Below are 24,149 nucleotides of genomic sequence, written 5' to 3' on the forward strand. Positions count from 1 at the left end.
AAGAATATATGTTTTCTTTTCTTTTTTTTTTTTTTAGAATATATGTTTTCAATGAACCTCTAGGGCCTAACAGAAGGGAAAGATTTTGGAAAAACATGATCCGTTAAAAGTTAAAAAGTTGATTTTTTGACAAGGGTGACAAGTCCCTTCAATGCCGAAACAATTGTTCAATGGATGGGGCTGGGACAACTGGAATTCCACATGCAAAAGAATCACATTGAATCCCTACTTCACACTATATACAAAAATTAACTCAAATGGATTAACAAACTAAATGTAAGAGCTAAAACTGTAAAATTGTTAGAAGAAAACATAAGGATAGTTCTTCATGTACTTGGATTTGGCACCAGATTTTTTAGATATGATGCCAAAAGCCTGAGCAAGAGAAGAATAAATAGATAAATTTGGACTTCATCAAAATTAAAACTTTTGTGCAAAGGACAGTGTCAAAGTGAAAAGACACCCAACACAATGGTAGAAAATATTTGTAAATAATATATCTGATATGTGTTTTATATATTAAAAAAACTCTGTTTTAAAGATTTATTTATTTATTTAAGAGAGAAAGAATGCACAAGCATGGGGGGGAGTGGAGGGAGAGGGAGACAAGCAGATTCCCCACTGAGCAAGTTGCCCAGTGTGCAGCACAATCCCATCATGACCCCGAGATCATGACCTGATCAAGTCTTGAAATCAAGACTCAGATGCTTAACCAATTGAACCATCCAGGCACCCCTATATAAAGGATTCTTAAAACTCAGCAACAAAATGAGAAAAAAAAAATGGGCATAGGCCTTGAACAGACATTTCTCCAAAGAAAATATGTAATATCCAGTAAGCAATGATAAAATGCTGAACATCATTAGCCATTAGATTAATGCAAATCAAAACCACAATGAGCTACCACTTCATACCCATTAGGAAGGCTATAATTTTTTTTAAAGGAAAATAACAAGTGTTTGTGAGGATGTGGAGAAATTGGAACCCTCATACCATGCTGGTGGGAATATAAATGGTGCAGCCACTGTGAACAACACTTTGGCAGTTTCTCAGAAGGTTAAGTATAGACTTACCTTATGACCCACCAATTACACTTCTAAGTATATAGCCAAAGCATTGAAAACAGGAACACAAACAGATAGTTGTATGCCAATGTTCATTTCAGCATTATTCCCAAGAGCCAAAAGTTGGAGACAACTCAAGTGTCCGTCAACAGATAAATGGATAAACAAAATGTGGCATATACATATAGTGGAAGTTCTGATTCGTACTACAACATGTATTAACCTTGAAAATATTTTGTGAAGTGTAATAAGCCAGACACCAAAGAATAAATATTGTATCATTACACTTAGGCAAATTCAGAGATCGAAAGTAGATTAGAAGTTGGAGGGGGTGGGGAAGAGGAGAATGAGGAATTATTGCTTAAGAGTTACAGAGTTTCTGCTTGTGGTGATGAAAAATTTTTGAACTAGATATTGGTGATGGTTGCACATCATGGTGAATATAATTAATTCCCTGAATTGTACACTTGAAAATGGTTAACATGGCGAGTTTTATGTTCTATATATTTTACCACAGTAAAAGATAGGAAAAAAGATAACCTTTTCTAATTAAAAAGAAAGTTCCTCAAAAGTGATTATGTTATTTAAAATGAAATGACCGTGTTTTCAAATCATCTTTTTCTCTGAAAGAAGAAATAAAGCTAACCACAAACGAGCTTCTTCTAAGAATAGAAAATTTCTCCTAAAAAAGAGGCTTTTATATTTCATACTCAGAATGACTTTACTTCAAGTGGAAGAAATGTTACTGACGCTTTAGTCTACTCACATTCTATTTAGAAATTTTTCTTTTGTTGTAATCCTTCTAAGGTGACTAATGCTAAATATTGAGATAATTGTTTTTCTTTATCATGGTAATCTTTATGGAACAGGTAGAGAGCCATCCTAATTACTCTGGCTCAACAGCCTGGTCCTTCAGTCTTAACAATCAAAACCTCAGGATAACAGCACATTTGTAGCTGATAAAGTCCCTACCAATAAATATTTGGAGGCCGTGGCATAGCTGGCTTCTCTGTTCAGGATCTCACAAGGCTATAATGGAGGTATTGGTTGGGTTATCTTTTTTTCTGGAGGTCAGGGTCCTCTTCTAAACTCATGTGACAATTGGCAGAGTTCAATTGCTTGTGGCTATAGGCCTGAAGCCCCCATTTTCTTGCTAGCTGTCATCTGGGGGCCATTCTCAGGTGCCCAGAGTTCCTTGCTCCATGGCCCCCTCCTAAGGCTGCTCACATGGCCAGCAGGTGAGTCTCTCACTTTTAATGCTTTTGCTTGATTAAGTCAGGCCCGCCCAGATTTATCCCTTTTGATTAACAAAATCAACTGATCTGGGAGCTGTATTACATCTTAATTTTTTTTAAATTTGCCATCACAGGTTTCATTTACATTTTAAGGGGGGGATGAAACAAGGGCATAACTCAACTCATTGGTTGTCACCCAAGCATCTGTCCACAATGTGGAGTTGTCACCCAGCATTGGAAGTAAATGGGGAGAAGAAGGATTATTTTTACAATCAAGAATCAATGTGGCTAAATTGCAGTTTGGTTAGAGAAATGGACAAATGATATTCCATGTCTCCCAGCTTCCTGTGGTGTTTGCATTAGTCAAGGTTCTCCAGAGAAATAGAAACAATAGGATATATTTGTTAATTATAAGGAATTAGTTCACAGAGTGATGGAGGCTGGCAAGTCCCAAGGTCCATAGGGTGAGTCAAGCTGGACAAACAGGAGAGCTAATGGATTAGTTCCAGTCTGTGTCCTAAAGCCTGTGAACCAGGAAAATTGATGGTATAGCGCTAGTCCAGAGGCCAACAGACTCGAGACCGAGGAAGAGCCAATGTTTCAGTTTGAGTATGGAGGCAGAAATGAAGCTGATGATTCACTTCAAAGGTCATCAGGCAGAAGGAGTTCCCCTTTACTATGGGAATGTCCGCCCTTTTGGTCTATGCAGGCCTTCAACTGATTGGGCGAGGCCCACCGCATTAGGGAGAACAGTCTCCTTTACTCATTTTACCAGTTGAAATGTTCATCTCATTTCACAAACATCTTCACAGAAATACCCTCAAATATCTGGGCACACTGCAGCACATTCAAGTTGATGCATAAAATGAACCATTACAGTATTCTTCAATGATTGCATGCCTTTTCCCCTGACAAGTGGGACTAGTCCAATTATCATGGCAGTAGGACTCCTCTAGTTCCAGATTTTTCTAGGAACCTGAATCGAGCCTGAGGGACTTACCTCAGGTTGTTCCCAACAGCCATGGCTGGAGCATATTACAAGTCTGGTTAACATACTTTAGTCCACATGCCTCCAGGGAGCCTTTGGGAAAAGAGAAGCAAGTGGTACTTGCTCAGGAGCAAAGAGGCAAAGGTGAAGCCAGGAACATGGGCAGAGGCCTTGCTTTCCTGGGGAAGCAGGCTCCATCGGGGGAGCCCAATGCAGGACTCAATCCCGGGACTCCAGGATCACACCTGGGCCAAACTGCCGAGCCACCCAGGGATCCCCGAATGTCCACCTCTTCACAGACAAAAACTTAATCTCCCAATGTCAGACTTATTTAGAATAAAGGTAATATTTTATTCTTTATACACCTTTCTCTTTTGACTTGTTTCTTAATTTGTTCCCAACTTGGACAGAGGAAGAAAGAGTGTCCCCGCCCACCCCCGCAAATGCCATCAATATTTGCGAATGCTCAGAATCATGGCTTCTAGAGTATTGGACAAATCCTAAAACCTCTACAAGAACGTCAAATTCTGTTGGCCAATTTGACTTACAATGGTTACCACTGTTTTTTCATGGCCAGGATCAGTACCAGGAGACTTCTACTCCTAGGACGGGAAAAATGGTAAGGAGGAATGAGGAATAGGCAGGAAGGAGGGGAGACATGAAGGCTGGCTTGCCCCCTCCACAGATGGAAGGAGCTGGATGTTAATTTAAAAACCTTCTGCTAACGGACCCATAAATACAAAGAATAAACTGATGATTGTCAAATGGGAGGTGGTAGAGGAATGGGCAAAATGAGTGAAGGGGAATGGGAAGTACAGACTTCCAATTAGGGAATAAATTATAAGGATGAAAGGTAAAGCATAGGGAATATAGTCAATGGCTCTGTAATAGGGCTGTATGGGGACAGAGGGTAGCTACCCTGGTGGCGAGCATAGCAGAACACACAGACTTGTTGAATCACTATGTTGTACACTTGAAACCAATAAAACTGTTTGTGTTAACTATATTTAGGGGCAGCCTGGGTGGCTCAGCAGTTTAGCGCCACCTTCAGCCCAGGGCCTAATCCTGGAGTCCCGGGATAGAGTCCTACGTCAGGCTCCCTGCGTGGAGCCTGCTTCTCCCTCTGCCTGTGTCTCTGCCTCTCTCTCTCTCTCTCTCTCTCTCTCTCTCATAAATAAATAAATAAATAAATAAAATATTTTTTTTAAAAAGAAGAGATGGACATTCTAATAATGAACCCCATAATTAGATGTATCTACCCAGCCGCAGGCAGCTCTGGATCATTGCAGATCCCTGTCTTACTCTTCATTCCTTTACCTGGCATGGACCTCTACCTGCAAAGCTTAAGGCATAGAGGAGCAGAGCAGAATGCATGCTTTCCTTTTTTTTTTTTTTTTTTTTTTTTGAATGCATGCTTTCTGTGATGAGCTGGCTCCCAAGGAGAAAGGAAAAAGGAAGGGGCTAGGCTAGGGCTGCTAGTTTGTCTTTTCAGACCTCAGCAGTACCCCATCCAGGAAAGAGTGAATGATGGACCAGAGAGAAGCCAACAGTCTTATGCTAGTGAGCTTCATATTGAAAACATTATCAAGGAGAGAGAAGAACCCCCGACCCTTACCCTGAACTTAAGCAGTAAGAACCTTAGAGATCATCTGGTCCATTCCATTTGAGGTCCAAATTTGGGCTCATACAGATGGTGTGACTTATAAGGCAAGGGGAAGGCTACTAGGCTGGGCTTGGAGTCCAGGCACCTGAGTTCTAAGGTTGTTTTCCCACCATTCCTCTTCTCTAGTAGCACTTGAAGTGTTAGACTTGTTTGGTGGAGTCTTTGACATGACAGAAGGAAACTAGGTTTATAGAAGAGAAACAAGAATGGTGTAAAGGGTCAGGGGAATTGATTTCTCAAGAATGTTGTTTTGCAAACTGCCCATCATCTCTATTGATGCCATTAATACTCTCCTGCAATGTTCATGTTTGCTGGATACCTACTTGATCATATTCCATATAGATGTATTTAGTCAAATGAGATACCACAGGGGAGAGCTAAGGGCGAGGTAGTATCTCTCCAATGTCTAAAGAACAGAATTAGCTAGTCCACAGTAAATATTTATCCTCTGGGAACTATATAGTCCATGTACCGTTATCAAAAGGTATCTGTATTAGTGTTGCTAGATGTTGCATACTGTTACATATAACTTCTTTTTTAATTTATTTTTTATCGAAGTATAATTGACATACAGTGCTACATTAGCTTCAAGTGTACAACATAGTGATTCAACAATTCTATGGTAAGGGTAGTGCTCACTGTGATAAGTGTAGTCACCCTCTGTCACCATACAGTGTTAATAGAATATTATTGACAGTGTTCTCTGTGCTGCATTTTTCATTTCCTTGACTTGTTTTATAACTGGAAGCTTATACCTTTTAATCTCCTTCACCCGTTTTGCCCATCCCCCCACCCACTTACCTCCGGTAATTACCTGTTTTTCTGTTTTTGAGTCTTTTTTTTTTTTTGGTTTGTTCATTTGTTTTGTTTTTTAGCTTACACACATAAATGAAATCGTATGGTATTTGTGTTCCTCTAACTGATTTCTTTCACGTCACATAATACCCTCAAGGTCCATCCATGTTGTTGCAAATGGCAAGATATCTTTCTCTTTTTATAATTGAGTAGTATTACATTATATAATATATATATAATCAGATATATATACATATATATCTCATATAATCATATATATATATCTCACTTCTTTATCCATTCTAGATGGAACTTCTATTCATAAGAGTCTATGTTCCTAGAATGTGTACCCAGAATCCTTTCCACATATACCACTACGTACTATTATCATCTCTTACCTAGATTATAGCAGTGGCCTCCTAAGCAGTCTCTCTGCTTCTTCTTCCTTGAAGTCCCTTCTGTACACAGCAGGAAGAGTGAGCTTTTGAACACATGAGCCAGATCACATCACTCTTCTGCCTGAAACCATGCCATGGCTTCCTGCCACTCAGAATGGAAAGCCAGTTATTACCGTGGCCTGCATGAGCAGACTTCCCATTTCTTTTCTGACCTCCTGTCACTCTTTCCCCGCATTCTCTCAATTCCAGCCACGTTGACCTCCATTTTCTACAAAAATAGCGATTCAGGGGTGCCTGGGTGGCTCCATGGTTGAGCGTCTGCCTTTGGCTCAGGTCGTGGTCCTAGGGTCCTGGGATCGAGTTCCGCATCGGGCTCCCTACAGGGAGCCTGCTTCTCCCTGTGCCTGTGTCTCTGCCTCTCTCTGTGTGTCTCTCATGAAAAAATAAATAAAATCTTTAAAAAAAAAACCAGCAACTCCTACTCCTACCTCAGAGTTTTTGCATTTTTGATCCCTCCACTGGGAATGCTCTTCTAGATGTCTCCATGGCTCAGTGTCTTCTGCACTTCATTCTCCAACATCATCTTCCCAGTGAGGCTGTCCATATTATTTTGATGAGACCAAGTTATACTATAGTGACAGAAAGCTCACACAGCAGACCCTTACCTTGTAAAAGATTATTTCTCATGTATATGGGTCCAGCAGCAATTCAGAGCAGATCTCTTCCTGTGAGTGACTCAGAGACCCTTGGGGGATTCACCTTTCTGATTTGTTTACTGTTTATCCCCTCCCCTCAATGTGTAAACTCCATGAGGGCAAGGGTTTTTGTTTTTTCCCCATCTGCTGTATACTGTATACATTCACTAGTGAGTGCCTGACATATGGTAGGTTCCCAGTAAGTATTCGTTAAAAGAGTATTGAAAGGTACTATTATGTTGGGAATAGAAAATGAAAAGGCCGGAGGAAGCATTTTTGTACATATATTTTCTTCTCAGGCTGACGATCAAGATATGTCAATTCCATATGTAATATTTGATTACTGTTATTAAGTGATATTTAATTACTGTTATTAAAATAACTGTAGAAGGCTTATGAGTTATAAACCTGAGTTAGGTTTTCAGCATTAAACTTTGAATATTGTATTAGTTTTTGATTTCTGCCATAACAAATTGTCACAGACTTAGCGGCTTAAGCAACATAAGGTTTTTATCAGAAGATAGATGCACATCTCACTGGGCCCAAATGGAGGTCTTGGCATGGCTACATTCCTTTCTGGAGGCTCTAGAGAAGGAGTGTCTCCTTGCTCTTTTGGGTTGTTAGCAGAGTTCAGTTCCTGGTTGCCTGGAGATCCTTGTTTCCTCGCTAGCTGGCATCTGAGGGCTGTTCCCAGCTTCTACAGGCTACATGGATTCCTTAGCCCCTAGCCTCCTTCCTCAGCATTAAAAGCCAGCCACAGTAGGTTGGGTCCTCTCATACTTTTAATGTGTCCTGCCACTTCGTTTTTTTCATTTCTTTGACCGACTCTTCTGCCTCCCTCTTTTGATTTTAAGAGCTCATCTGATTACAGTGGAACTACCTGGATAATCTAGGCTAATCTCCATCTAAAGGTCAGCTGATTAGCAACCTTAATTACATCTGCTGCCTCAAGGTAACATATTCACAGATTCCAGGGATTAGGATGTGGGCATCTTTGAGGGGTCATTATCCTGCCTATCACGGATACACAAATGATTATCAGATACAGTGTTGTAAGAATATAGGCTACAGAGGCATGAAGACCTGGGTTTGAATCCCACTCTGTGTCTTGATAGCTGGGTGATTCTAGGCATGTTCCTTAACCTTTCTAACATCGAATCTCCTCTGTGTCTCGTGGGGATAATAATGATACTTGTCTCATGGAGTTGTTGTGGATATTAGAAATGATATGTGAAAGTGCATAGTAGACACCCGGCACTCTATTTTACTCCTTTTAAAAATATAATGTGAGTACTCCCAATGTTTTAAACATGAGCACCAGACCCAGCTTGGAGACCCCCCTCCAATGACCTTATCTTGAAAAGGATGAAGCAGACTGAGTGCTCTTTTGTTAAAACCTTACTTAACCAGCTGGGTTTGTAAGGAATGAGGAGGAAGTTTAATCTAAGTGTTTATGATTCATTTACACCTAAATCATTAAATGCTATTTAAAGGACATTTGATGGCTTGAGGCTTTTAAAATAATTGTAATTCCTTTTTCTTAAACAGAAATGCTGCCAAGAGTAAACAAACTCAAATACCATGTGCTTTGAAATTCTTCTCAAACAAATTTAGAGTGGGTTCTAACCTGGCACAATATCTTCTCCCATCTGTAATTCCTGCAGGGACAGCCCTCCTGAGAAGAAACACCAGCTCTATTTACTGAATGGAGAGTTAGAAACTGTGACAGGCTTGAGTGCAAAGAAAGAAGCTCATTGAATTAGAATGCTTCTTGTTTAGAATTATTTTCTGGATTTCAGCTATTGTAATTGGGGATTTTGTTGTAATGCTTTCCATTAGCTAAAAATGTGCCTTTTTTTTAATGTGCCTCTTTTAACTATCCAAAGGGTAAGAATTCTTCTGCAGCATCTACGTGAGAACTGTGTTTCTTGGAGGTGTTGAGGGCCATTTGAGCTTGCACACTGAATAATATGATGTTGCAGCTGAACTGAACTAACTGCCTTTTGATGAGCTTGAGTACAGTTTGTGACTAATTAGGGAGAGAAGGATGTAACCAGTGCATATTTTAAATGAAACAAGACCTGCCAGGATTCACATCTTGATCAAATGGAAAAGCCTTCTCCTCCCTCTTTTCCTGGACCTTCTTTCTCCTTTACCCCTTCTCAAATCACTGGCACAGTCACGTTATGTAGAATGCCAGGTAGCACAAAGCCACAGTGATATACACGTTTTTTATTGTTTCTGAGAAATGGCTTTTATAGATCAGCCCATGTGTTGGTATTTGCTTTATGGTTCCTGCCAAAGGGTCAGTCATGGCGGGCTGCTAATGGACGTGAGTGAACTTTCATCCATGTCACCTTGGTAGAAGGAGTGCCAGTAGGTGATAGAGGCACATATGACCACAGAACACTAGCAAGAATGGGAAATAAGGGAATTCCTTTTGCTTGAAAATAAAGGTACTATTTCCTGACCAATAAAGTACAATGAGTTTGCTACTTAGTTACCTTTTGGGGACAGAGAGGGAGAGGGAGAAGTGAGTTTGATGGCATTCATCACTCTCCCAGTCATAATTTTTAAGCAGCATTATATTGTTTTCCAGTTACGATTACCAGGACCAAGGACTTCCTGGCTGTCAATAGAGCCTGTAAAGTGGGGTTTCCTGAGCTCTCCAGAGACTTAGAGCAACCATGAGATTTATATCACAGATTAGCTTTCGAAATATGCAATAAGAACTCTAGGGAAATAATGACAACGACTAGTGCAGGACTCTTCAAGCATGCCATGTGAAGAAGTATGGTGTTGCTGAGCACATTTTCCAGGAGGATGTGGGTGTGGTGCTTGAGAGTGTGCTCTCTAGTATATTGGTGAGGAAACCCCAGTCCTCTGAGAGTTGGTGCTCTAAAAATGGAAACGATTGATAGGAGAAAATAGGCTTTCCCTAGCAATTTAGCCTGTGATATTGCCCAAGAAAGGTCTTAAGATCGAAGGCTGAGAAGACTTCAGGATGTTGCTATGAGTAGCTATGACATCATTTTGTGAGCCTAACCAGAGCACCTGTACTAACAATTATTAAAAGCAAAGCCTCAGACAGACAGACAGACAGACAGAGACACACACAAATAGAGCAAAGCTGACTGGAACAAACATGCATTAGGCAGGGAATTATATGGGAACTGTCCCCTAGCTTATTGTGTCTGAAGAGAAAGGCCACTTATTGAATGATGCCATTGCCTCCCTATTTATGCATGGACGAAGAGGCAGAAAATTTGATGCAAAAGTAATACCCAGAGTCTGTCTTACAGTAATCTTTACAGGCTGCCTAGAGTTTCAGTTTTTTTTTTAAGATTTTATTTATTTGAGAGAGTGTGTGTGAGTGGGAGGGAGAGGGAGAGAGAATGTGAAGCAGACTCTATGCTGAGCACATGGACCAAAGTGGGGCTCAGTCCCACTACTGGGAGATCATGATCAGACCTGATACCAAGAGTTGGACACTCAACCGACTGAGCCACCCAGGCACCCATAGAGTTTCAGTCTTTAAGAGACTGGCCAGAACCACTGCATTAGAAAGAAAATAAGTGAGACCAAATACAATTTTCTTCAATGAAGCCAATCATAGGTAAACATTTTCTAGAAATTCCATATGTATAGGATGCCTGGGTGGCTCAGAGGTTGAGCATCTGCCTTGGGCTCAGGGCATGATCCTGGAGGCCCAGGATCAAGTACCACATCAGGCTTCCTACATGGAGCCTGCTTCTCCCTCTGCCTGTGTCTCTGTTTCTCTGTCTCTCTCTCTCTCTGTGTGTCTCTCATGAAAAAATAAATAAAATCTTAATCTTAATCTTAATCTAAAAAAGAAATTCTATACATCGTTCCAGAAGAAATACCTTTTGTCAGTCAATTTACTGCTCTATGGGTGGTACAGCCACCTTTTTTCTCCTGCAGGCCAACCCCCCTACTTTGATTAGAAAACTAAAATGAAGATTGTGTAAGCCTTGTGGAGACTAGGGAAAGACACTTTTGCATTAAGGGCGATTCAACCTCGGTCAATACTCAAGGAGTACTTCGTGTGTATGGAGTACCTATCAAGGGCTAGGCATTGTGCTACCCACATATGCTTCTACCCACAAAATCTCTCTTAATTCTTAAAACAGCCCTGTTGAACACTGTGATTCAGTTTGGTCATCTATAAAAGATGGGACATGGATGTGCCCAAGGTCATAGCAGAGGTGGCAGGGTTGCCACAAATATACATTGAAGTGCTGCCCAAATAGTTGTTTGGCCTTGAGAGAGAAGGAAGTAAACCCAGACAGAGTCTGCACTGTGTGCCAGCCACTGTTCTAGGCAAATCTTGACTTCTAGGTGTGTAGCAGTCACCTCAGAATGTTTTGAAAAGACTGATGCTGATTCTCTTGGTCTGAATTTGGTGAGGCTAAGAGCCTGCATTTCTAACAAGCTCCCATGTGGTATCTGTGCTGCTGGTTCAGGGCCTTCCTTTAAGAACAGCGGGCATCCCATTTTATGGGTGAAGAAACTAAGCCTCCGAGAGGGTACATAGCTTGCTCAACGCCACACTGTAGAGACCACTTATGGTCTCAGACCTGGGATTTGAAACCAGGACAGATTGGTTGTAAGGCCTTTGCCTATACACCCCTCTGCATTCCCTAAGGCTTTTGAGACTTTCTCCTTGAAAGATCCATTTGTGTTCCTTACTCAATTATAAGGCCTAGCACCTAAAAGTCCCAGTTTCTTTAGAGTTCTTCCTTCTTTGCTCAGGATAACATCTTTGCAGTTAATCATGCTTACATTTGTGGCTTTATTTTTTCTCTTGTTCCCTCAATTAGACATATTGGTTTGCCACCTTAGCTGCACAATTAGAAACATCCGAGAAGCTTTTTAAGGACTACTATGACCCACATCGTGCTATGCAACCAATTAAATGAGAATCTCTAGAGGTGAGCCTTTTTTAAAAAAGCTCCCCAGGCAATTCTGATTCTGGGGCTAGAGTGGAGAACCCCTGAATTACAGGGTTCAAAGAAGCAATTTCTGGGAAATGTATCCCCAATCTCTAATTGTCTGATGTCATGAAAGAAGTCCCAGCATATTTAGCCAATCACCAACAAAGTTCCCAATGAATTCTTGGCACCATTTTGTTTTGTGACTGGGAGCTTAGACTGTACTTGGTTAAGGCTGTAGCATATGGAAACTTGGAAATAGCTGTGTGGATCTTGAGGGTGAGGAGCCTATGTAAGAAGCTGATGTGGAGGGACCAGGGTAGCAAGATGAGGCATCATGGGCTGGCTTCAGGCCAAAGACATATGTTGTCACCAGCCTAAGACATTCACCTTGAGGGGTGTTGATAAGAATATAGCTTCGTTTGACTCAGTTCAACAGAACTGGCTGGTGAGAGAATGAATCATTTTGAAAAAAATAATAAAGAGAACAGAGGGCAGGGATGGATTAATGCACTGGTAGAGCTGTGGGCAAGCCATGGTGGTTGCTCCAGCTGGAACGGGGCTGCGATGTGGAGATATGGACTGCTGTACAATTTTATACCTCATATAGCACCGCCGCACAATGCATGGTGGCAATGCTGGGCTGAGATATGGAAAGAAATGGAAATCATAAGATGACAGGGGGCCAGGGCCCATCCTCCAAGGGGGGAAAGAGGACTTTTCACTGGGGACAATGTGGAAAGGCTTGAATTATTCTGCACCCCAGTTGTGCAGTTGAATCAGCTGAGGAACTTGGAAACCTACCAGTGCCTGGCCCCAGCCTGGAGATTCTGGTTGAATTGATCACCGTGGGTATCTTACTTTTTTAAAGTGCCCCAGGTCACGCTAATGCTCCAACACAGCTGAGAACTGTGGTTTAGACTGTGGTTGCACCAGGCTGAGGGGAACTCGGCTAGGTGGAGATAGCTGAAACAGGCTATTTTTCTTGTTAACGGACTCATTTCTGTCTTCATTAGGAGGATGCTTCCTCCCTGGTGACTTGGGCTTTTAGAAGATGGGAAGGCCAGGCTTCAAGAAAGCTCCCTGGATAAGGTCAGAGAGAGTTTCCCAGCCTCCTCTTTGTACTTCTCATACCCATCCAAGCCAGGTCTTTGGTTGGCTGTGCCCCACCTGTTATTCACAGCAGGTGTCTGAGGATGCTCACCATAGGTGCTGCCCAGTGTCATCATTTGCCGGAAAAAGCCTTTGCCCTAGGCTGAGCAATGACTCCACTGATGTGTAGCAGTTGTGCTTGACATCTTGCCAGTCAACGGCTTTCTGTTACCGAGGTGATGGGGCACACTCACTGGTGCATTTCCTTCTCTTTCTTGTCTGGACTGTGCGGGGTAGTAATCATGCCCCAAACAGAATAGCGGAGTCCTGGCAGGATGCTTAGCATCTCTAAGGGTCACAAAGAGACTTCCAGGATTGGTACTTATTCTCTATAAAGAGGTTTATAAACCAGAGGGGCTTTATCCATCATCAAGTCCAGCGATTCTCAGCTAAGGTGATTTTGCCTTCATCCTGCTAGGAAGGGATATTTGGCAATATCTGGAGACATTTTTGGTTGTCACAACTTGGCCAGGGGAGGAGAGTGAAGGGATGGTACTGGCACCTCGTGAGGAGACGCCAGGGATGCTGCTAAACATCCTTTGATGCACAGAACAGCCTCTTAAAACAAAGAATTATCTAGCCCCAATGTCAAAAGTGCCAGTGTTGAGAACCCTTGGCCTAGTACCCATCACTTTTGAAATGGGAAAATTGAGGCTCAGAGGTGAAGTGGTATTCCAAAGGTCCCCCAGAAGGTTAGCAGTGAGGCCTGGTGTCCTCACTGCCAGAGTGCAGTGCTCAACAGTTTCATCTCTCTCACAGATAGCATTTCTTCCATGGCTGTGTCCACTGTGTGCCTGCCAGCTGCCAGGCAACATGCTGAACCCCTTCCATTTATGATCCCTTCTCAGCACACACTTTCAGGGTAGGCATGACTCTCCCTAGAAGGGAGTGATCTTATGCATGCAGAGCTACCATGTGCAAAAGCATTCTAGGCCATTAGGGAAAGCAAAGATGACACCAAAAGACATGGTTCTTTCCCTCTGGAACTTACATTTAAGTTGTGGAGGAAAGACATACATATGAAAACAATTGTCAACCTAACGTTTCAGTAAAAGCCTATTATGATAACCCAAAAACTACAGAGTGATAAATAAGACAATTAATGTTCCTGCTTGAGAGAGCTTCTCAATATTCTTGTAGGGAGAGTGAGACAAGACACATGCACATGTGCATCCCTGCGCACATGCATACACATACATGCACACATACATGCACACATTTACAAATTATAATTGTGTACAGACCTACCTAAGGTAGCCAAGAAGACATTTCTGAGAAGGTGACATTTAAGTAGAACTTGGTAGGACATAGAGGGGGAGTCATAATCAGCAGCAAGTATATGGTCTTCGGGCAAGAAAATGTTTACCATATTCTAGATACTAATGGAAAAATCTAGTGTGAGGAAGAACAAGAGAGGTATTGATGGAATTGAGGAGGTGGGAAGCCACCACGACAGAGAGTCTGCATTTAATCCTACCGCAAAAAGAACAAAACAGCCTGAACAAACAAAATTTGGAGGAACTCCTAATAGTGGCTGAGGGGGCTGAATGGAGACGGGGGAGGTTGCAAAGAAGAAGGCAACTGAAACTTCTGGACGAAGTATTTTAAAGTTGTTTTTAGGCTGATCATTAGTATTCAATTCTGTTAAGTGAATTACTTACTTCAGTTACTCATTTACCTTAGACCTGCCATCCGGGATCCCTGGGTGGCACAGCGGTTTAGCGCCTGCCTTTGGCCCAGGGTGTGATCCTGGAGACCCGGGATCGAATCCCACATTGGGCTCCCTGCATGGAGCCTGCTTCTCCCTCTGCCTATGTCTCTGCCTCTCTCTCTCTCTCTCTGTGTGACTATCATAAATAATAAATTAAAAAAAAAGACCTGCCATCCTGATCATTTTCACTCTGGCAGTAGAGTTTAAATATCATATACAGATAAGTAATAGGTAGTTAGCCAGAAGGCAAAATGGAGGTCTTGAGCTAACTCATCCTGTGGTTGAATGTACTTTTCAGCATGACAGGTGCTCGATGACATGGAAGAGTAATTGCTCCAATTACTCCTATTTTCTTCTCACTTTTTTTCTCATTATGTGAGGACATTTGATAATGTGTATATTTTGCCACATTTTCTGATTCATAGGTGTTTTTATGTAGTTGTCTCTTGGAGTCACTAATATATGTCTAATAACTTTGATTGGTAGTTCCAATCATTTCATTTCTGTTGCCCTGGTGATCTCAGATTCGCTTTGATTTAGAATCAGGTACCATTAATTACGTATGTTGAGTCATCTCTGTGAAGAGTTCATTTGAAAGCAAAAAAAAAAAAAAAAAAAAACACCATCATCAAATAATTGAGGGATTGTTAACTGCTTCCAGTTTGAAGCCAGCAAACCTTGAAAATTACAGTGACCTGGCAAGGGGGCAAGGGCCTATGTGGCATTGTCGAAATAGTTTCCTAGGCTGTCTCTAGTTGCCTTTCTGTCTTTGGATGAAGAAAGAAAAATGTGAAAGAAAAATGTGTTAGAGGCAGGGGTAATCTTTTAAGCTAAGTCATACTGAAGTACCCTATTCCTTTTTAATTTAGTGTTTGTACAACGCAGTCTTACTTTAGATTTTGCTGGTAAACATGCTGGAATCATGGCTCTCAGGCTGGGCTTTGTCAAAGTACCCTTTCCTGAGCTTTATTTTTCTTATGTTTTGAGACAAAGGGGTTGCATTTAATAATCTCTGAAGAAATTTTGTTTGGAATGACATGGAGGATTACATTGTAGTGTTTGTGATATTGCTAAATATTTGGGTAGCTGTTTTATGTAGCCAATGTTATACTTATTGGTAAAGTTCTAGAGCAAAACAACTGGATTTTTAAAAATAGGGATAAATGTTAACTTCATTAATTAAAAACACCTTTAAAAGGTACATTACATTGGGATTATTTTTTTTTAGTTTTTTTAAAGTTCAATTTGCCAACATATAGTATAACACCCAGTGCTCACATTGGGATTATTTTTTATTGGTGATTAAGTTTTGCTATGGATTATTGCTTTCTCTGTGTCTAGTTGAAAATGGGAATACTGTATCTCTGTGAACATGAGTAGCTTAGACCAGGTCATCAGGCTTAGACTTAAACCCCCTTCCCTTGCCCTAACTGCCCCCCTACCCCTGTCCTTGATCTTGGTGATTGCTGAAAGACCTAGAGGACAGTGGGGATGGTTTAGTAACAATCCAGTGCTGCCGCTGGGACACCAATTCTAGATGCAGGCTTACCTACCTCAGTGGTTAGTCAATAGAACACCATTTATAACAGGCCCTAGTTCTTTCATAAATTGTGCTCATAACAGTCATCCCCTTCCTAAAGTCACTTATTCTTGTCACTTCCATGTCTGAGTATGCCACCTGCCAGTGTCTGCGTGTCTGGATGTGTGGATTTGCATGTGTGCACTTGTCTTCTCCCAGCTCTTGACCACTCCTGTGGGACTTTGCAATCCCGAGGAAATGGGCTGGGTGATCAAGGCCAAGGTCACTGGCTATATGGGTGCAATTTCCCAGGAAAGGCCTACCTCTTGGTAGCTGTTGTCATGGGGCTCAGCAACCTTCCTCAAAGCATGGGACCACATGGTCTGGAAATCAACCATGGGCTACTCTTCCGGTCTTATTTGTCGTGAAGAGTTAAGTTGAGCCTCTGAAACTGGAGGAGGCTTTGTGTAAATCCACTGTCTACCTAATCACTGGAGTCATTTATCTCCCTCCAAGATCGGATAAATCTATTGTTGGGGAGGGCAGCAGGAGTCATTGCATAAATCTGGACAGATAGTTCAAATGAACAGAAGAAGGAGTGGCCTACAGAGGATAGAGGTCTTGGGCAAGAAGGGAATGTACTAGAAGGAGGAAGATGGCAGAAAACATTGGGCTAAGCCAGGGAAAAAAGAGTCACATTCTTTTCTTCCTGTTTTGATGAGTTGGTTACTTTACAAGCCTCCTCCCCCTTTTATAGAGCTAATGCTCCTTGAAAGCTTTGCATCCTCATCTCTTTTCTAGAGAAGAAGAATTAAGGTGCTCACCCGCCCTAGTGCTGGGGTCCTGTGGGAAGTCCCCTGCCAATCCTGTTGCTGTCATTGCACATATAGCCACTGTCCTACCTGAGGGAGCCCTGGGAATAAGTGGATTTGATACAATAGTTTTAATTTTTCATGTAGAATATCCTCAAGTTCGGAAATTTTATAGACCCAAGTGAGGTGTTGCCCATGCAGTGTCACTTCTGGTTAAAAAGTCCACAGTGGTTCTAGCTCTTGTGTCAACGTGACACCAAGCTATTGATAAATTGACTTTTTTTTCTGTTTTGCCTGAATTGACTGATGTTTGGGGCATTGAGTAGCGACAGGCTGAGACCCAAAGCTGAGCCATTAACTCCCAGATGTTCACAATTTCCAAGGAAATGTTCTATGCCTGTGGTTATTACTCACATGGCTCCTTAAACGCTCTCATCTTGGCACCTTTTGCACTTGCTGAATTCAATTCGAAGGAAGAACAGGAGAGAGAATTTTGTGGAAAGCAATTATCCTGCACTTTTGTGACCTTCATGCTTTCCCCATCATGATGAATTTTGGGACTGGTTCTTGTATCGGACAGCATGTCGCTTTTATTAGGATTTTGTTGTATGTTACAGATAACCAGTTGTATATAATTAAACAATAATGATGGCAGCGCAAGGCATTTTCTGGGAATTAATGACCAGCTGGGAAAAGCTGATGGCCGGAGAGTCAGCAAAAGGCTATTAGCTTCAGTCTGCCATTAATCTCCAGAAATGCCCATTTGTGACGTCATTGTTGGTATTGCAAAATGAGGGTGGAAGTCAATTTCCTGATGTTTATCATGGGCTTCTGAATGACAAGTTCCCTATGTATTATCAAAAAGTTGTTCTTTTCTTCTTATTCCTCCAATTGTCCTTTCATCGTAAAATATATTTTTTATATACAGTGCGTGAAAGTGGAATTTCTTAGCTTCTATATAATGATGGGAGTTCCTTTTTTTAAAGAGTTCCAAGTTTGGGAGGTTTTCTTTAAATATTTTGGGTGGTAGAACCAGAATTGGTCTTCAGCTGTGATGCTGGAATTTGATAAGTGTCTATATTATCATAACTCTGCTCATAGCAGGAAATGGTTGCAAATGTTTTGAATAGCAGCTGTTGCTAGGAAAGATGTGCATTTCACAACGAGATTCTATGGAGTTATAGTCACATTCCTAGTAGATGAAGGGAACTCTCTGCCAGGAAAAACTGTGATGGTGTGCCTATATAATATTTTTGATTACTGCTGCTGAATGCTAGAGGAAAATAGAGAGCTGACTAAAATATTCATCACCTTCTTGCATAATTTAATGGCTTATAAAGGAAGACAACAATTGCACATACAAGCCATCTATCAATAACTTGTTCTAAACTCATAATGCTAATTTAAAAGTTTTGTTGGTTTTTACACCATTTTTTTTAGCCCAACATGAAAGAAAGTTCTTAAAGGTCATTAAAATCCCAGCCAATGAGCTGGAATGCTTTGCCAAACACAGAAGCTTCAGGTCCCACTGAATACCAACCAGAAGCTGTTTATATTTTACAAACACCACAGAATTATTCTCCAGATAAGAGGGTTGCTGGTGGTATCGGTCCTTCTAAATGCATGCTAAGTGTATGCATTTGGGGGAGTAGGATGAGTCAGCATGCCATTAATCACAGCTTTAGAGGCACTGACTCACTCCTGGCAAAATGGAACGGCCTCATTGGGAAGGGTGTGAAAGAGAAAAAAAAATCCACTCTGGGGTCAGTTCCCTGTTATGCAAATACAGATCGAATTTGTACCCCACTCCCCTCAGTGGGTGGTTTTCAGGCTGAAGAATGTTGTGGTGGACCCTGTAAAAGCAGAACCCATGGTTTTTTTTTTTTTTTTTTTTTGCAGGGAGAAAGCGCTAGTTATTGACAATCTTGGTTAGGAAATCCAGAAAGGGTCTGGAAAGAAGGTGAGAGGGGCTTGGGATATATCTAAGGCCAGGCCAAATTTCGTGAACCAGGTAGGTCTTTCATACAGATCCGGTGTTGATTGTTAGGCTCTCAACTAGAATTTCTTGTCCTCATTAAGGGGTTCTGAATATCTGAAGAATATGTGCAACAGCTCCAGTTCTCTTTGAAAATCAAAGATTAAAGAGCAGCGCCCTTGAATCTTCTGTGTGACTGAGTATATGTTGTGCTAAAGTCAGGTTCTCCCGGGGAGCAGACCAAGGAAAGAAACATCAACTAAGACACTGACAATTGGGGGACATCAGCCAGTTCAACCTGCAGATATTTATAATTGTATCTTAAGCTGAAACATGTGAGCGAGTATATGGTGTTTATTTAGATACAATATGGTTATTGATGTTAAGGCTCCTGGCCTTATTTTTATCGGCCTTCTTATTTATTTATTTTTTGGTTTTATTGTGCTCCTGGCCCAGTTTCACGCCCTTAAATTTTCGTTACACTAGCAACAGAGCTCTACGTAGTTGAGGAAGCTATTCCCAGGGCTTGGTTATTTTAAAGTCAGCCCCTAAGAATAACATCTGAAAGCCATTCAATGATTTGCTTTGCGACTTTTCTTAGGAATGTTGTTTCTTTGGTCTTCCCTGGGAGTAGATGTGATTTAAGACGTTCGCTGCTTTCATGAAGCTCTAACTCGAGTTCATTTTGTTATGTGGTGACCACAGTTCTGGATGACGCCCCCCCTGGCACACAGGAATACATTATGTTACGGCAAGATTCCATCCAATCTGCGGAATTAAAGAAAAAAGAGTCCCCCTTTCGTGCTAAGTGTCACGAAATCTTCTGCTGCCCGCTGAAGCAAGTACACCACAAAGAAAACACAGAGCCCGAAGGTTTGTGCACGCCGGCCGCGTGTTTTGCTTGTTTTCTCTCCTTCTTTCTTTCTCTTTCTTTTTGACTGTGCATTGCCCTCTGGTGTGCTGTGTGGTGGCGGGCCCCTGGCAGGTAGGAGGACCCCCGGCGCGCCGGTGACTGTGTCGTGCGGGCTCGGAAGGGACCCTGCGTGACACAGTCCCTGGGGCGCAGCACGCAGCAGCCTCTGCTTGTCGTGGCTGAGCCGGGTTCGGCTGCCCCATCCTGGCTGCCGACATTGCTTGCTCCCACAGCCAACCTCTGGCCACGTCTGGGTCCCATCACCCGGCATTCCTGAGACAGCAGTGGGCTGAGGAATGACACTTCCCAAATGACTGAGTGAGAAGATGGTTCCAAATTCTCGGGCTCTCCTCCGCTCCGTAAAGCTTCCTGCATTGTGCTTGAAGAATGCTCGCGATCTCCGTAGTCCGCTGAAGCCGGGCCTGCCGTCTCATGTAATGCACGCCCCGTTGCACTTTGCCATGGTGAAATGCATGCCTCCAGGAAACCATGAGTGGTTTGGTGGGGTTTTTTTCCCCCTTTGCAGCTCAAGGACAGGTGTGGAAAATTCGACTTGCTGGTACTTAAAGTGGGGTCGGTAGTGTGGCCATCGCCATCCGCGCTGCGGATCTATCGCTAAAGTACTTCGTCTGTCTAGATAGAGTATTCCTGTTTTTCCCTCTTTTTTTTTTTTTTTTTTTTTTTTGCACATACCAAACGGGAACATTTTTCACGTGACAAAATGTGGTCTTTGCCATTTGTGTACATTGCAACTCCCAAGGTGCCAGTTGAGAAGCCCCCTGTGTGTGCTAATTCCTCATGGTAAAACAGCCTGTGTTCCCTCCAGGGCAGATCCTAGTGATGCAGTTGACCGGGGAGTGACATTGGAAGTGACAAAATGCACCTTCCCTTTGGCAGTGGGTGTATGTACACTTCTCCATAAATGGCGCTGGTATGATTTCTAAAAGCGACTTTGTTCCTATTTCAGGTTGCCCTTTTGCAACATTTCGGGTATCTGCCTTACAACTGTCTTTCCGACCTAGAAAAACTGCCACGTGGTTCTGTTTAAAGTTTGGTGTGGAAGGAGACGACTCCAGATTGACTCTAGTCCATAGTTCTGGACTCAATATTTTACATCGCAGAGCCCCCCTTCCCCTCACTTCCAACGAGGGTTTTAAATGTTCACTGGCAGAAAAGGAGCGGTGTACATTTTACTATGTTTGTTTATATTTCCGCATTAGAATAGAATGTTTGCCTTTGTTTCTTACCCATGCTTTGGTATCCCAGCTGTCTACTTTGGGCATGAGTTCTGATGTTAACACTTAACCCATCTGGAGATGTAGATGATGACCCTTTACAGTGAGTAAAATGAATCTTTTGGTGGTTTGGTAGAGAGGATACCAACTTGACTTTATGCTTCCATGAAACAAAAACTTTCAATGAGTGACAGTTACTTATTTATGATGCGTTCCAATATTTTCTGCTTTCTTTTCTCTAAAATGACATGTGTGTATTTGCAAGTATAAAACCAGTATCTGTGTTATAGATATAGAGCGTTTATTATATAGTCATATATGTGAAACATATATAACACAATTAAATATATGTGTGACCGATACTATACTATTTTTCTACTCGCATGTCAGCCTGAAAAACAGAATTGGGTGAGAGGAAGAAAAAGAAGCAATTTGAGAAGCACCTGGTTAAATTCAGTCAAGCAATCAGAAACTTACTTCGAATTATTTTAACAGTACTCACTTAAGAAAAATACAGTTGGATACATTTAAACCCTCATCCCCTTTCTTACTACAGACAATTTTGGCAGGATCTGTCAATTTTTATTTTATTTTATTTTTATTTATTTATTTATTTATTTTTTGGATCTGTCAATTTTTAGAATATCACCTGGAGTATATTGTATATACATACTGTTATGAATGTTTTCAGATATGAAAAATTCTTTAGGAATGGGTAGTGGTAAAACTCCTTATACAAGGTTTGGATAGTTTTTAATCTCTCATTTCATCCACACGTTGAGTGGCTGCCATCATGCTTTAATGTGACTATCATCCTTTCACTTGTACACTTTGATGATGGGCATTGTCTTCTTTCAGATTGAAGATTTTCCTTATCTTGCTCTCCTTCCAGGTCCTCTGGGATAGTGAAGCTAACATTTCCCTCCTTACCCCTATGGCTTATTCATAAATAGTACTAGACTCATTACAGGCTTTCTGAAATGACATTTGAATACTGTTTATACTTTTACTGTACCCCCTTCAAACAAGGTTCTCAGAAGTTAATGGCAAACCCAGACCTTGAAATGAAAACACTTGATCTCTGTACAAATTAGAGCGGTCCAGAAGATCTTAGATGGGGTGAGAGCAATCATGCTGTGGAAGCAGTCTAGGATAAATAAGGAGACTCTGCCAAGAAACTAACATGCTTGCTTCATGTAGGATGCCAAAGCTCGTCATTTCCAGGAGGTGAAGGAACTGCAGGTTTGGAAGGGTTCAGTGGTCACTCTGGCAACCTGGAAGATTTTTGCAAGACTGGTTTTTAAATGCTGTAAAGTACAGTCTTAAGTTTTCTCTTATAGTTGCTGTAACATGTTATTGCAATAAGTGGAAATAAAAGGCCTCTTACAAATAGAGTCTTAACTGTAAACTATATCCATACTTTGAAACATTTTATTCCCATGTGAAGCATTTTGAAGAGAGTTCCTCACATGGTTTCTGGGCCACAGCATGAGACCTTAACTGACCTTGGCTGTGGATACCTACCAGTTCCACGGCATGTGAAGGCAATGGACAGGATAACCTCTTCTAACGAGGTGGTTTTTATATAACCCTCAAGTGAAAAATGAAACCTTCGTTGAAATTTGGGAGGAAAATAAAAGTTTGAATTGGGTAAGTTTAGAAAAGATGAAATTAGGTCAAAGAGCTTTATGTGTATTACAATAAAGTTGCAATTAATTTTATTCTTACTGAATTGATAAAAATCGACCAACCCTTTTTCTATTATTTTAGACAAAGTCTTGGTGTTTTGTTTGATCGGTGATGTCTTTGTGAGGGCCAGATTATCCCTGTGAGACTTGGTATAGACCATTTATTTACAGTTCACAGTCATCTGTCTTTTAAAAGGTATTTTTATATCCTGTCCAGGGCACTCAGAAGCCATGTGAAACAATGCATTGAAGGATGGAACTATCCCACTGGCTTTTCAGGATACACTAAAGCCAAATCACACTTTGCCAAAAACAGGTTTCTATTTCTGAGCAGCCAATTCCAAAATAAGTTCTTTAATCTGTTCCAAACGCTTGTGATTTTGAGAGATATGATTATTTCCATAAAAACCACTTATGATGTAATCTTATGTGAGTACTGGAATTTGGCTGAAGACGCACATACAAGTATCTGAGAGTCTAATGTGGCTCAGTACCAGCAACGCTCTTTGTTATAAGAAAAGACACACAGAGAGTGGCGGTTGTTATCAAGATCTTTCTCCTTACTGTTCCAGGAGCCTTTTGAGAAGAGAAAATACAGTCTGGTAGCTTTTATTCTTTCCTTTCATTGTCATGTGTGCCAAAATGAAATCCCTGATTTTGAGTAACTTCTGAGAGCCAGCCTATTATCCTCATACTTGTTGTTTCCTAAATGCCAGTCTCAGGGCTTTTTACGGATGTTTGAAGATTGTTCAAAGGAATCATACCAAGATATACAGGCTTGCAGGTCGATACTGTTGAAAATCTACTGAGAGAAATAAATCCTGGATTTTCAGTATTTGCTTTTAGGATTAAAAATCCTGTTTACAATAGTAAATTTGAAGGAGTCAACACAATGTAGAAAAAATATTACAGAGCTCGGGGGTTTGTCACCCAGTCTTTTGATCAAGCATTTGGCCTTTTTCTTACAGTCTTGTTTATATTTATATTCCATCTCCCTCAGGGCATCTATAACCTTTTAATTCAGAGAGGCATCCAACCATAGTGACTTTGGTTGGAGGAGAAGAGAATCTGTGCTCAAGAGTGGTGATGAAGGATGGCAGCTTTTACCAACCAAAGGAAAGCAAAATTATGTGCCAAATGTTAAGGGGGCATATTTGTAACTAGTGCCAACGACTGTTGCTCTGATGTTGGCTTGCTTTCTTTACACCCGAAAAAGAATATGTCTCCATGAATAGCATTAGTCTTGCCTAAATGGAAGGAGAGGAAGAGGGTAGAAGAATAGTAAAGCGCGTACAAAGGGAAATGTCTTTATTTTCATCCTTACTTTTTCTTCGACTTTGTTGTCTCCTGTCGT

At 41.4% G+C, this 24,149-nt stretch overlaps 1 protein-coding gene across 3 annotated transcripts in view; it reads left to right on the forward strand.

Moving 5' to 3' along the window:
• Positions 1 to 24,149, forward strand: part of FGF13 (fibroblast growth factor 13) — a 502,053-nt gene that overhangs the window by 283,397 nt on the left and 194,507 nt on the right. For 2 of the 3 annotated variants that reach the window (XM_077890187.1, XM_077890186.1), the window contains exon 3: positions 19,665 to 19,832. The exons of the other annotated variant lie outside the window; for it this stretch is intronic. In XM_077890187.1, the coding sequence (XP_077746313.1) occupies positions 19,665 to 19,832 (168 nt within the window). The remainder of the gene's footprint in view (positions 1 to 19,664; positions 19,833 to 24,149) is intronic. 3 annotated transcript variants of the gene reach the window in all.

Source organism: Canis aureus, chromosome X, assembly GCF_053574225.1.
Source record: "Canis aureus isolate CA01 chromosome X, VMU_Caureus_v.1.0, whole genome shotgun sequence".
NCBI lineage: Eukaryota > Metazoa > Chordata > Mammalia > Carnivora > Canidae > Canis > Canis aureus.